Source organism: Zonotrichia leucophrys, chromosome 1 (assembly GCF_028769735.1).
Source record: "Zonotrichia leucophrys gambelii isolate GWCS_2022_RI chromosome 1, RI_Zleu_2.0, whole genome shotgun sequence".
NCBI classification, from domain to species: Eukaryota; Metazoa; Chordata; class Aves; order Passeriformes; family Passerellidae; genus Zonotrichia; species Zonotrichia leucophrys.
Genome location: NC_088169.1, coordinates 85,988,621 through 86,003,768, shown reverse-complemented (window position 1 = coordinate 86,003,768; position 15,148 = coordinate 85,988,621). Strand labels below are relative to the sequence as shown.

Sequence of the window (15,148 nt, the reverse complement as noted above, 5' to 3'; positions counted from 1 at the left end):
TGAACACTTCCAGGGATGGGGCAGCCACATCATCCTTGGGTGGTCTGTGCCAGTGCCTCATCACTGTCACAGAAAAGAATTTCTTCCTAATACCTAATCCAAACCATCTTTTTTTTTCAGTTTGAATTCATTCCCACTTGCCCAATAATGCTATGCCCTTGCCCTAAGCTCCTCTTCAGCTCTCTTGGAGCCCATTTAGGTAATGGAAGGTGATCTAAGGTCTCCCTGGAGCCTTCTCTTCTTCAGAGTAAAGAACCCCAGCTCTCTCAGCCTGTCCTGATATGCTTAGAAGGCTTTCAGTGCTCTGCTCTATGACTACAAGCAGCACAGGTAGAAAACACCTGCACTAACTGGTCTGGTATTTTATAGTTACAACTGTCCCTGGTTTGCTTGAACACCCTGAGATGATGGTTAAACCTGTGGTGTCTGATGGAAGGTCACACATTCCCAGGGATGCAGAGGACAGGTTGGGAGATCAGCAGCACCACCTTTGATGGCTATTGGGAACATCAGCACATAAGGAGGCATAATGATATACTACAGTCATAAAGGTTAGGTCACTGAGGGTGAACAGACAATTCTCTGTCCTGCAGCTCCATCCCTCTTGCAGACAATACAAATCATACCCATGCCCTTCTGTCACGAGACTGGGCACTGATGAGATGGGAAGTGGAGGGCAAAAGTGCTCGTGGTTCTCACTTACCCTCAGCCGACGTCCAAAGACGGTGACCTGCCCTCTCGCTTGCTCCTTCCTCTGCCTCCACTCCACGAGGTTGAGGCCGTTGTCGATGGGCAGGGTGACATTTCTCTTCCCCACCGTGGGGTTGACCGTGCCAGCCAGCAGATGTGGCTCGGTCTGCAGGGCCACCTCCATGCCATTGGCGAGCATCAGTCTGAGGGAGCCATCAGCACCGATGTAGTAGCTGTTTCGGACTTGGTCTGAAGACAGAAAAGAGTTCTTAGCTGAACTTTGGTGATACAGCTCCAGCTCTTCTTTTGCTCCCTCACCTAGGCTGCATGAGCATTTCGGATGGTTGTAACCAAACACACTCTGTTACTCACCTGTCCCATAAATGGGAGCAAAACATCAACTCCATCAGGGAAAGTAAACATGGACAATTGTTTTTTCATTCTGATGAGGTTTGGCACCTCATATTCTTGCAGAAAGCCTTGCACAGGTTAAAAAAGTGAAAAAACCGTGTAATCCTTACCAAAGGATGCAGGTTCAAACCTCTTCCTCTAGGCTAAAACACTGTGTGGTGAGGTATTTGTTTTAAATCAGTTTGACTGAAAACTTTCCATGCTTTTATATCCCAAAATCCTAATTTCACAACAGTATATGAGAAAGTGGGGCCACGTACTTTCCTCAGCTCAATCACTGTCTCACAAGTGACAGGAAATTGCACTGCAAGTTAATGCTAACCAGTTCCCCAAACAACAGCCAAATCCTTTCCCTTGAGAAAGCTTTCAGGAGGCAACTGAAGTCCTCATGTTTGGAGAGAAAGCAGAAGCATTACGCTCCCACACGTCTTTATACATCTGGCCTCCACTAGCTCATCAAAGATCAGATTTTGAGGCCAGTATTTGGGAATTCAGGAGTTGAACAAAAGAGCAATCTCTCTTCTACATCCTTCAGGAATCAGGCAGTCTGAAAGCTCATCCTTTGAATCTCCAGCTGGCATTTATCTCTGCAGAGAGTGGCTCATGAAGTGTAAGAAAGCATGAGACTTAGTGCAGAACGGCTTTAAAACATATTATACAAACACTGCCTTATCTGAAGCTCTTAAAAAGCTGGAAAATATTACCATTTCTGTCTCCCAGGCTGCCATAAACTCTTAATTGTGAAAAAAACACCCATTGAAAATTTCCATTAAGGGTTTTTCCTTTCTGAGGCAAGCTGGGTTTTGTTCACTAGTTGCTCTGCCATAGCTCAGCAGGAAACAAGATCACACTGAAATCACCATTTCTTTTACTCAAGAAATAGATCAGCAAAGAGCACAGTTTGGTATAGTTAGGGAAGAAAACATGACACCAACTGGTCCTTTTTTATGTGGATCTCATCCTGCTCCTGTGGTAGCCAGCTGGAGTTCTGCCACAGAGACCTCAGCAGAACCACTGCTCAAGTTTACATAGCAGTGATAACGAAACCACTGGGGTACAGGATTTTGCCCAAAAAACACACAGCAGTGATCCATAATGCAGATCCAAGTAATTTAGCTCTACCAATGAGTATGTAAGTCGACGGTCTTTGACACAGACTCCAGCCAGATCAAACCCCCTACATGCTTGAGTCTGCAAATGGAGAGAAGGGCCAGCAAGTTGGCTGCCACACCTTTCTTAGATGCGTGGTTTGATGCTAAAGTACAAGGAGATGGGCTTTAAATCAAATCAGTGAAAGATCCCTGAACAGTGAATATATTCCTCTCTTTTTTTTCCTTCACCAGCAAGTAGAGGAAGGCTTGAAGATTTACATGAAATTAATCAGACACGATGTCCTCTTTGTGTTACATAAGCACCACAGAAGGGTTATTGTAACCAGTGCTCTGGTACAGTGTGGGGAATATAAATCCTCTACTTCCAAAATTTTCCCAAGAGAAGACTCTTCCCTGGCTCTGGAAGGCATTTCTCAAGGGCTACATGAAATCCATGGGCCGCTGAATGCTGTATTTTAGACTGCTCTGGCTCTAGGGCACTACTGCCCTACTTTGGCATTGAACAAATGCTCATTTTGTCGCTAGTCCAGAAGACAAAATCCCACTGGAGTGTTGATGTGCCTGTTGTAGAAGCTCCTAAATCTATCCTACAGGAATTGCAATCTTCTGAAAATGCCTTCTCAGATCTCACCTGTTCACAGTGTGATCCAGATTTCCTGAAATGTTCACCAAGAATTTGGTTCACCAACCCACCTCTTCTGCAACATTATCCAAATCTTTGTTTTAAGTGAGTTTCTTCAGATGCAAACAGTTTCATAATTCTATACTTCTGAAGGTAGTTAAGCTGTTTGTAATTCTGCATGTCATAATGGCCGTAATGTCCCTGTGCCAGAGGGCAGGACAATGACAGAATTGACTGTGGCACCATTATGTAACTGTGCCTTCAGTGCTGAGTGTATAAATCACACCACAGTCAATTTTGTCACTAAAGGGCCCCCAACAGTGGGCTCCATTGCTTAATTAGGCTCTTGAGGTGAAGCCAACCTCATGTCTGTGCTGTTGCCACACATCTTAATGTGAGTGAGATGGGGTGGGGTAGGTTGCATCTGTCTAGCAGTAAAGAATAAGAAAGTCATTGTATTTCCTACAGGAATATGGGGACAGTTTGAGGGGGCTGGAACCCTCTCAGCTGTTCTCTCCAGAAGGGTAAAAGCAGTGTTTCAGGCTTTCAGGTTTTTAGTTTTCAGGCTTTTCATAGCAGGTACCTTCTTGTAGGAAAGGCTGATGTTGTTTCAGGGAGGGGGAAAGAAATCGTATCCCAGAGATGTGGGAATAAATGTCATTCTGGAACATGCTTGCCCCACTTGGAGCAGTTTGTTCCTCACAAGGAGGAAAAATGTTTCACACCCCACTGTAATCAGTCACAGCCAGAGTGAATGAGATCTGGGGAGTAAGAAAAGCAGAGTCTGAAAGTTCCCTCCCTTTCCCCAAGCCACAGAAAATAGGTGTGATAGCTCATCCTGATCCCAAAGAGGCTTCAGCTTTCAGACCGTGGAGATCCAGGCTGGCACTGTGCAGTACAGGTTCTGCCAGTACTAGCATGTCAGCACAGTGCTCCCCTGCTATTTATTCCTCTTTTATTTCCCACTTCATTCCCTTTTCCTCCACCTAATCAGTCCTCTGCTTCCCACCTTCCTACCACAGGCACAACCGTGCTCATTTCCCACAGCCATAAACTGTCCTACCCCACCAGTCCTACCCCACCTGTCCACTTCTCCTTTGTACCTCTCCACGCTACCTCTCAGTTCAAATACAGACCTTTTGGGCACAGGGATGGTCATTTTTCTGGATGCCTCCTTGTGAATGTTTGAAACACCAGTGAACAAAGAATCAGATCTCCAGCAACCAGCTGGAAGCCTGTTCCAGAAGGATAGCAACTGTTAAGTCAGAAGCCATTAAGACACTGAAACAAAGGGGTTGGCTGGAAGTGTGGCTTGATTTATGCAACCCTTTTAGTTACTACAATAATGGTAATGATGATGGAGGACTGTGCTGCACGAGCCTGCATGGCAAGGGGACTGACTGAGAATGGAGCACAAAAACAGCTGCAGAGCACCCACTGGGCTAGGGAATGAGGCTAAGTAGGTGTGAGTGTGTGTCTGTACCAGCATGTGGGGAGCTCTGGTGCACTGAGAATGCAGGTGATTTTTGGCACTGGGATTATCAAGACGACGCCTGTTTCCTGTTCCGTTGTGTGCAGTCTGGTCAGGAAGGGAATGGGGGCCTAACCCACCTTGGAGCAGGGTGTAGAAGGCCCCTGATGCTGACAAATTGGTTGTTATTGTAACATCATCCTTGCTGGAGGTTTCCACCTGGACGTGCACAGAGCTGTCGGTGTCGCTGCGGAAGCTGCTCACTTGCCCAGTAGGGAAGGTCACGTTGGTCAGGCGGCCAAAGCTGTCGTATCTGAAAGAGAGAATGTAATGAAGTCAACAGCATCAACAGAGGATGAATTATCCTATAAAGTAGAGATCAATTCTTCAACTCATCATCCAGATTTTTCAGAGAGAAAAATGCACTGTCACTCTTTCAGACTGCCTTGATTTTTTTTGTCCTCATGAGAAGAAAATCACAGCTTTTAGCTGAAGAAATTGAAGTAAAGAATAGAAAAATACTAAGTACATATTAGCTTGTACTTTAACAATATTTTTCCAACAATCCTCGCACCTGCACTATGCTTCTTGTTTAAAAGAGTAACTTTATTTCCCATCTCAAAAGCAGTGGCCTGTGCATCCTGTCTAGCAGAACTAGGAATTTCTGAAGCTCACCAACTGATTTGTCTGATTGTGTCCTGAGCTCAGTAATTTATTTTAATTTTTTTTTCTCTATCTAATTTAAAAAAGCTGTATATTAAGGTAGCAGCAAGGACCAGATTGGCCACATCAGACAGAGAATTTCCTTTGTGAATGTGGTGTAGGGTCCTGAGCACAGATGAACCCCCGTGTCTACCTTTTACTGTTCCTAGGACCATATGGAAGGACTGATTTAAAAGTGTAAAAAAGCAGACCAGTTTTCACCCCTACTGTGTCCTTGGCCTTTCCAATGAGGAATCAACATAAGCACCATCTGGGAAGGTTTCTGTGATGTGGACACCTGTGTGCCAGGGCCCAGGTAAAATAAGCTTCATACACGCAGGCCCCACAGCAGTTAACAAGCTGGAGGAGTTATTTTTTGGTAAAAAGAAAAACAGACACATGTGTCTAGAGCCCTCCTGAGTTAAGGGAGCAAACACTTCATTATGCCTCCCATCTGTGGCATTACAAAAAGTTTCACAGACCCAAAAGGCTGGCAAGGGACCTTTGCAATGAGGTTATTGTAGCTGAAATGGAGAGCAGTAGGGAGCTCTACTGGCTAATCTGTGGAGGGCTGTTGAACCTTCTGATGAAAGGGACCTTCAGGGAAGGGGTATTTAAATAGTTAGGGAGAAACAGAAAAATTCTGCAAATCAATTAGGGATAAATGTTTGGCTTTTTTCAAGTCCCGCCCACAACTCTTTTAAGAATGATTTATATGAAACTAAGTAGAATGTATTATGAAAATTTATCACTTGGCGATGCAAAGTAAATGGTGGGCACCCTAACAATGGGTGTTCTGAAGAGGATTATAATAAATTGCTTATTGTGTCTACTGAGGATGTGACAGAAAGTAAATGGAAACAATGAAAATTCAGATTAGAAGCTGCAGAACATTTTCAAGGCCCATGGTTGCTCCAAGCAGAGGAACAGATGGAGCACTGGAAACCCCACTGTCCAACTCTTTTAAGAATAAGTTAGAGAAATGTCTTAGAGGGTATCTAGATACAGACAATCAGACCTTGGAGGGAGCAGATGGTTGAGGAGCTCTTGATGCTTTTTTTGGGACTACTCTGAACTAGGGAATAAGAAAATACACCCCATCTAATAACAAAACCCAGAAAACAAAAAAAAATCCAAATAGAAGAGGGGAGTGGAGGCAAGGGGAGGTGTGGGGGCAAGGCGGGGCAGGGCAGGGTAGGGCAAGGCAATGACAAGGTACTCTTGAACTGTAGTTGATGAGAGACCCATCAGCAGTCACTGGACTGGCTCTGCACTACACAGAAAAAAATTTGTCTCCTCTTCCACTCTCATTTTGCCAGATTCAAACACAGTGCTGGTTCGAATCATGCTTCACTTTTGAAATATGGTGGCAGTGATTTAATGTGAGGAAGGGCTGGTTGAAAGATTTTTGCCCAAGTTCGGTTACAGTGACTAAGTGGGTGACCTCATTGCAAATCTCTGCATCTCTCAGGTTTGGAGAGATCATCACATGAGGCTTTTCTTGCCCACTGAGCAAAAGGGGAGGCAAAAGGATAGAAGAAAGTATTTGCCCTCCACAGTCAGCCTCTCAGTCATGGATTATCCAAGCCTTGCCCTTCCTCTCAGATGTCCTGGCAGTCAATCAGCCACTTGTAAAATGGAAAAGAAAGAAGAAAAAAAAAACCCAAACAAGAAAAGGTTGAAAACAGGACTGCATTGCAGGAGTTTGGCAGAGATCAGTTAAAGCTTTTCCAAGCAGCTAACAGCACACAGCCTGGATCTGAGCTGCATCTCCATGCAAGAGCCAGAACTAAAGTGCTCCCAGTACCAAACAATTTACTCCAGATTTGTGGCTGCCCTGTTTGCACTGAGACAAATGTGTTTTCCTTGTACTGTCTCCAGTCACCTGCACATCTCCTCCTAAACCAGCATGTGAATCTTAAACAGAAAACATCACAGGCAGTCTCTTTACCCCATCTGCAGATACAAGACACAAGGGATATGACTTAGTCTTTCCTCTGAGCAGAGAAAACATTGTTATCACTGAAGGTGTGTTGTGTAACATCCCACATTCCTTCTACCACAACGTCAATAGTCCTAGATATACAAATCAGTCTGAACTGTAAGGGTAGAATCAAGTTTGAAAACGTTCTGAAATTTCAGTAAGATGAATCTGAATTTGGCATCTCTGACTTGGTGGATTAGTAGGTGTGAGGGATTTATTTCTATTGCCTCATTTAGATTTTAAAAATAAGCTGCTCCTAAAAGTAAGCCTGATTCACCTCCTGAAAATAATGTCACAAATCTAGATGTGTTGCACTGAAGTCCAATGGGTGACTTTGGTGTAACAGGTGTATAAAAAGAGGCAGGTTTGCAGGTTAGGGAAATAAGGAGTGCAAAAGCCAGGATGCAGGCAGAGAGCTTGTTCAAGTGGTAAGAGCTGAGTCAATGTCCTGTGAGTCACAGCTTTTTATCTTAATTGAATGGCACTCAAAAAATGCTGAGAGTGAGCACAAAACCTTTACTCCATGCAAGTCCTACTTATGTGCTCCCAAGAAAGCCGCAAAACCCTGTGGATACCCAGTTTCACAGCCCCCAGCAGCAACAGACAGCCATCTCTTTATATTCACCAAATCACAGAAATACAAATTGGTTTGTGGTGAAAGGGACCTTACAGATCACCTTATTTCACCTGCCTCACCATGGGCCAGGACACCTTCCACAAGATCACACTGCTCTGAGCCCCATCCAGCCTGGCCTTGAACACATCCAGAGCTGGGGCAGCCAGATCTCCTCTGGGCAACCTGTGCCAGTGCCTCACCACACTCACAGTAAAGAACTTCTTCCTATCATCTACTCTAAAACCCACCCTCATTCAGTTTAAAGCCATTCCCCCTAGTCTTAATGCAGGATGCTCTTATTAAAAGGCAAGCAGTGCCTTTTTACATAATATTATGCAGTGCAAAAGAAATATTATTTTACATAGTATTTCTGTAGTGCCTTTTTAGCAATATTTTTATAATATTCCTGGACCTCAAGCTTCTAGCACCCTCACAAATGGTCCTCCACCTCTGCTGGGCAAATAAATCATATTTGCAAATATGCAACTGGAGAAACCTGCCAGTAACCTTTCCTTGTGCAAATTAGGCTAAAATAGCAAGAAAAAAAAGAATGAAAAAGCGTGATGGCACTTAGACCTCTGTGCACACATTCTTCTTGTGAAGTCAAAATGACTAAGTACAATGCACTTAATTTACATGGATACATTTTTACAGGTGTACAAAACTCACAATACTTCACCAAAAGCAAGGGCTTCCATTTGGGACTTTGGATCCTGAGAAGCAAGGCTCCTTTTGGACCAGAATAGTCTGGAATGGTCTGCTGGCACTGGTTTAAGATGTCTGCAGAAGTACATTAGAGTTTGGGCACATCCTTAGTCACCCCATTAACCTCCTTCAGAAGGAACTAGGACCATCTGCGTTTTCTGCATGTGCAGGAGCTGCTGCACCTCTTTGCCCAACAGACAGACAGGAACCTGCCAAGGACTGACTTTGGGGGGGACAGCTTACTGATCTGCAGCTGCAAGGAGATCCTGCCTTACAAAGGAAGAAGAATAAGAAGGTAGAACAATGAGACCGTGCCCATTTTTATTATTATTTTTAACTGGTGACAGATGAAGTGTAAAATGCTCACGTCCAGACTAAGGCTCCTTTTAGCACTGTGGTGGCAGCGCAAACGGAGGTGTGGGAAGCCCATTAGCATGAGCACACAGAGTGTTTTCTTCTTGGCAAGCAGTTCTTCTTCTCTTTTCTGTTTTTACTCAGAACTGGAGCATTTTCCCCCTTTTCCCTGATTTAGCTCACACAACACATACCTGTTACATACCCACAGTCTCCCAGGAGTGTGCAGACTTTCACATCCCAGAGATAATATGCTTGACAAGTTAAATGTGCTGGTTCCTTCCCCCTCTGCTTTCAGCCCTATAAAGGCCCTTACAGGGCACACCTCAGCTTGGAGAGGAAAAAGCCAAGCAACTGGCTCTTATGTAGCTTCAGATGTGCCCTGGTATTTGCAGTAACATAAATCTCTCCTAGTCACCTCATTTTGCAGCTAAGCTGCCTAGCCTGTTTCCACAGCATCAGGACTTAGGGTTGGGCCAGTTTTCATCACAGCCTAAGACTTCTGTGCTCTCCAAATGCTCTGAAAGCCCCAGAATTAAGGAAATACTGAAGCATGGGAGTGCACAGAGCAGCCACTTGGAGCAATGAATCCATCACCTGCTAACACAGCTGCTGCCTCCCATTCAAACCTGCTGCAAAGCCTCAGCACTTACAATTACAGTGGCAATTATTAGGCCAGCAAAGGAATCCGTTACCATCCATTCCCAATTGGAAACGTACTTAGCTAAGGTTCAATGCACAGAATTAAAATGGCATTTGGTGCTTATGAGGTCTAATTGTTGGCTTGTAAACATTCAGAGCTTTCATTTATCACATTACCATTGTGTAGAGACCTGGACCTTGGGAATTAAAGAGCATCCTTAGTACCATCTATTCAGAAATCAATTTCTTGCCTGTTTCTGCATTTCCTCATTTTAGCCTCTTCACATTTCATCAGCCTTTTAAAACACAAGTCAAATAGATCAGGAAAAAACTCTCTATAATATTGCATTTAGTGCCAAAGTGTCTAAATGGACCTTGCAAACTATATTTTGCACATGATTATACCAACGTGCACCCAGTGCCTCTTAACAAGCTCGCCTCATCCCAATTTTTCAAACAACATTAAACACAACATTAAAACCAAATCTATAACAGACAAACCAATAATACTAAAAAATGCATGAAGGCAAGTCCTCTTCCTAATGACCAAAGACCAGGTTGTGGTCACAGTCAACTGAATTTTCTGACTGCCCAAGAAAGAAGAGGAAGATCTCGTTCTAGCTTTATGATATTCATAATTCCCTTGGTTCTCAACTAAACTTTGCTATCAGGCATGAACTTCAGGGCAGGGCAGTGGCTCAAAATGTGACCTCATGACTTACTGAGGGTACTGGAGAACTGCTATTTTATCATGGCACCTAGTGGAGCTTCACTGCAAGTTTGTCAGAGGAACAATATCGAGAATCTCATCATTTTATCATGTAGAAATTGTGGAACAAGTGGAACCAAGAAATTTTGCCAAAAGAGGAGGGAGGAAAAAAAGCCAAAGGTGTTTCTCATACTCCAGTCTGCTACAGGAGTAGAACAAAACCCTCACTTGAACTACACTAAATCAAATCCTGTAGAACTCTGTGCATGATCTGATAAATCACAGTCACACCAACCAGGGCACTGCCTTTGGCACTAAAAGCTGCTGGTGCTGGGTGGGACCTCTGCTGAGCCCTGGGGGTCACTGGGAAGCCATTCAAGGCCCTCCTGCAAGCTCAGTCCAGCTGGCTTCTACCTTCCATCCATTACAGTGTGTGAGGTTTGGCAGAGTTTGGTTCTCTGTAAAAAAGCCTCCGGTGTTACGGGGTCAAAACTCCCCTTACCACTCATATGAAGACCTGGCTCCATGAGATCCTTTGCCCTCCAGACAACTGTGAGCCACTTCTTGGGTAGTCCGTGAAAATGTTTTGAATTTCTGGGCTTGGCTGGAGCAATGTGTAAGTGTTTGAGTCTGTACGGGAGGAGGCGACCTTCAAACCTAATAGGACACACACAGGACCTAAGTAAAAGAGCCTCATCTGGGCTAAATAATGCATACAAGGTTTGACTTTGGCTGAGAGGGAAATTGAGTTAATGTACAGTGATAACATCTCAGTGAACTAATCAAGATAATTGCTGTATTCTTGATTTAAACAAATCCATTAATAAGAATTTCCGGATTCTGAAGCAGACAAACAGCAACTGCTAAGAAACTTTGTAAAGGCTGGTAGCAATTTTTTCAGGTCAAGTTAAAAAGCAGCAACAACAAAGCAGCAAGTACTCACACAGCATCCTTTGTCTTTTACTGGAAGAGTGGAACAAGAAGTCTTTTCCCTGGCTGAGTTTCCAGATCAACTTCCTTTGCTGCTGATTATCACTGTTACTGTCACCAGTTTAATGGGAAGAAAAGTCTTTAATCCAGTTACTGGACAAGCTGAGCTGCACTGCATTAACTGACAGCTAATGTCAAGCCCACTGCAGGGGCAGGAAAGGTCTATATAATGCTAAAACCCTCAAAGTAGTCATAGACAGGTCTTTGGAGACAGGCTAATTACTGTGGGGAGCTAAGTTTCACTCAAACAAAAAGGGAAACTGCACACCATTATACACTGAGTCTTACTCAGAGCTAAACCTGATAAAACAGGATTGTTAGAGCAGGCTTGGGTGTAGGATGTGTGAAAGGAAGAGCTCTAAGTGCTGTGAGTGAGACTGCCATTCTCTGAAGCCAGCACCAGTCTCTTTTCCCACAGAAAGGCAGGGACAATGTGCCAGTCCAGCATGAAGCCTTGGAGGACCTGGATTCCCTGGTGTGCCCTGAAGACAGACCTCCAGTACTGCATCAGTACATCCTTCCTCCTTCCCTCCTTTGCAGAGTCACGCCAATGTGCCCACATGTCAGAGCTCTTTGCAGCCTTATGGTAAAGGTTAAGAAATGGCCTGGTAAGAACAGCACCTGGAGGAGAACCAGAGATGCTGGCTATGTTGGCTGGAACTAGATGTTCTTGAAGGTCCCTTCCAACCCAAGCCATAGTATGATACCGTAATTCCATGACAAACATGTAGCGATGCCACTCTCACAACACCACTGCTCTGTCATGCTGGGTTTCTGATTTATGGTCCTTTGTAGACAGTCAGGTGAAAGGTAAATCTTTTGAGGACGTTCTTCATGGTAGAAGAACATGGTGCCACTGGTGCAGTGTAAATTTGCCAGCTGGATTTACTTTACTGTTAACTTTTTAGGCAGCAGTGTCCAGCTTGCCCTGGCACACAAACAACTCTTGTGTGCTGTGAGAAACATGAAACTTTTCCTCAGAGTCAGATTTGATGCCGTTATTTCTTTGGCCTTGAGCAAAACGGAAATATGGAATTCACCCCTCCCCTCAGTCAGGACTGAAAACTCCTTTAGAGCACCTTCCAGCCACTCATGTTCACAGGAATTCTCTAAACCACTTAAGCCTTCCCAATGTACATTTCTTGCTGTTCTGGCAGAGAAACCAATAACATGAAAGTAGTGAATGTTGATTTTATTTGGTTTACACCATCTTCTTCAGCTTCCTTGATAACAAGGAATTTAGACTTCATCCTGCCATGCCTGCACTCATCTCTGCAGCTTGTGTTTCAGTCATGCAAATTCTCTCTCTGGTGAGATTACATTAGAAGAAAGGCATCAGAGTCCTGATCTAAGATACAAAGAAATGGAGAATATACTGCTTTCACGGTTGGTTACACTACCAGTTAGGTCATCTCAGCCTTAAAAAAATCACACCTTCTTGTCAACTTGAATTTCTCTAGCTTTGCTTTCCAGTCCCATACCCTTCTCAACCCTTTCTCTGTTAGACTGAGAGTCCCTCTCTAGGCAAGAGCTTTGGCTGACATGTTGTGATCTGGACACTTCCCAGTCTCATTCATGTTGAGATAAATAGATCAAGTCTTTCTTGTTCTCCCCATGAATGAATTTTTTAAGAGTTTTTCTGCCCAGCCTTCAACTTCCACAGTTCTTCATAAACTGCATTTTTATGAGCCGACAATATTAGTCATAGCAATGCTGCACAGAGAAAAAATCAGCTTCCTACTAGCCACTACAAGTAGAGTGTGATGAGTAAATGCATTCATTTAGTTTGTCCATCCAAGCAACAAGTTAGACAGATTTGCCATGGAATCATGTGAGGATCACACTGAAGACTTGATGCCTTGCTACAACTCTGAGAACTAAGGCTTAGCCCACTTACATGTGTACCCTGGCATCAAGACTGTGCAAGAACATATCTTGTTTAAATGAAACCTACTTTACCAAACAATTGAAATATTTGACTCTTATTTCATATTCTAATTTTATCAGTCTGATTTTATATTCTTTCCCTGGTTACACATACAAAACCTGGACAGAATCAATCCCTCTAAATCACTGATCTGCCTTTCAAGACCCTAGTGGATAGGACAGGACAGGGCAGGACAGGACGACAGGACAGGACAGGACAGGACAGGATAGGACAGGATAGGATAGGATAGGATAGGATAGGATAGGATAGGATAGGATAGGATAGGATAGGATAGGATATGAAAGGGTAAGATGGATGAAAAAGAATAGTCTCCAACTCAAGCATGGAAGATTTAGGCTGAGCATATAAAAAAGCTCTCTAAAAGTAACAATAATACGGATAAATACATTGTTATCACTAACAATATTAATGAAAAACTCAAATGACTGACAGGATCCATTTTACCGAACTGTAGACATCTGCAACATAAACATCTGCATCCGAACTCATCATTCTCTACTACCTTTGCAGAGGTAAACTTCCAGAATACAACTCTTCTCATCTTAAAGGAAATACCTAACATAACTCATAAGAAACTCTGAATGGGCCTTTTTCTCTCCACCTGCCTGTAAAGGGTGGCTGAAGTAACTAATTCAGATATAGACTTTTACCCTGTAGTTTTATACAGTTGCATCAGAAACTGTCAGGAACAGTTAGACAGAGATAAGTGATCACAGGTTTGGATGAGGTATCTCTGAAGGCACAGTCACAATTCTATATTCAGTGATGCTGTGCTATCCTACAGTGCTGACTTGCTCTAGTCAAGATTCTCATAGTCCAGCCACTAGAGAATACTGTCTTCCATTTAGTTCTAAAAAGCTTTCTTATGACTCTTCTGAAGTGCATTAAAGGACCAGAATGATGACTTTCACAAATGCTCTATTTTGTTGGACAGCAAGAAATAATGGATCACTGTTATAAATATATCCACAGAGCAAGTTGGTTTTGAGCTTCTGCCTCATTTTATCTCCTTTATATTTTCAGTCGCACTTTAAAATAAAAGATTATGTTTGAGGTATAAATCTTTTTTTCCCATTATTAGCTGTAATACTTAGTTTGCTTCACTGTCTGTGGCTGCATCTGTTTTCAAACACAGGAACTATTGGGGTCTTTGCAAAAGAAAATACCTCCTTGATTTAGCACAATGGTCCTGACAATATAGCTGGCTTTCACTCCTGTGGAGAAAAACACCCTCTTTTTCCTCCCTAAGGCCTTCCTCAAGCAAATTCAAAGTAAGAGATGAAGAGTACTAACTTGGATTCACTGAGGAATATTGCTACAGTAATTGCAAACAGAACATTGATAAAATGCTAATAACATTTCAAAAGATTCATCACAGAGTTTCCATCAGTTCTTTTCAAGGCAAGAGCAGGAGCAGTGAGTATTAAGCAAAGAAATTTGAAACTGGGCCTGGAACATTTTAAGGAGAGAACCAAAGCAACCACATATCAACACACAGATATGTGGATTTAGCCAGCTTTCCTTTCCTGAATCTCTTTATTTCTCTAGCAACTTTTTTGTTTATCATCTTGGGAACTGCCTATTCTATCCAAATTGGATTCTTACAATGGGTCTATTATTATGGCAGCTGAACACTTCCGTGTAACCATTCAAACCATGTGGGAAATGATGTACTTAAAAGAGCATTTCAAACTGGTTACACTTGTAAATAAAAATTAAACAAAGGAAGAGGGAGGGAAAGGGGCTCTCAACAACAGGATGAATCCTTCTAGGTGCTCTTCACCCAGTTATCTATCTTTGTCCTTTTTTATATCAGAAATGTGTTCGCTTCACGGTATTTAAAAGCAGGGAATTGCTAACAGCAGTACAGAGAACAAGTACAAATATTCAAGACACTGCCATCTCTGGGTCTTTCAGTGCATCCTATCTTCTCTCTGCTTAAAAACTCTTTGGGGACAGTCTTGAACAGTTCCAAGACTACTCTCAAAGCTTAGTGAGGCAAATTGCAACAGGAGGAATTGAGCAGTCCATTAATTACAGAATTGTTTCCAGAGCAAGCTCTCATTAGTCACTGCCAGTTGTCATTCTACACCAGACACTTCAAACAGGCTCAACAAAGACACTGCAGCATAGGAGGTAGGTGAAAAGCTGTGAAAAAAGAGGCTGTGATGGAACTTTCATACTTCCAAGGC

General features: G+C 43.1%; 1 protein-coding gene across 12 annotated transcripts in view; it reads right to left on the bottom strand.

The window, feature by feature from the left end:
• The window catches only part of TENM4 (teneurin transmembrane protein 4), a 1,542,144-nt gene that overhangs the window by 24,146 nt on the left and 1,502,850 nt on the right, over positions 1–15,148 (bottom strand). For all 12 annotated transcript variants that reach the window (XM_064720073.1, XM_064720105.1, XM_064720113.1 and 9 more), the window contains 2 exons: positions 4,447–4,619; positions 704–939 (listed from right to left, as the gene is read on the bottom strand). In XM_064720073.1, the coding sequence (XP_064576143.1) occupies positions 704–939; positions 4,447–4,619 (409 nt within the window). The remainder of the gene's footprint in view (positions 1–703; positions 940–4,446; positions 4,620–15,148) is intronic.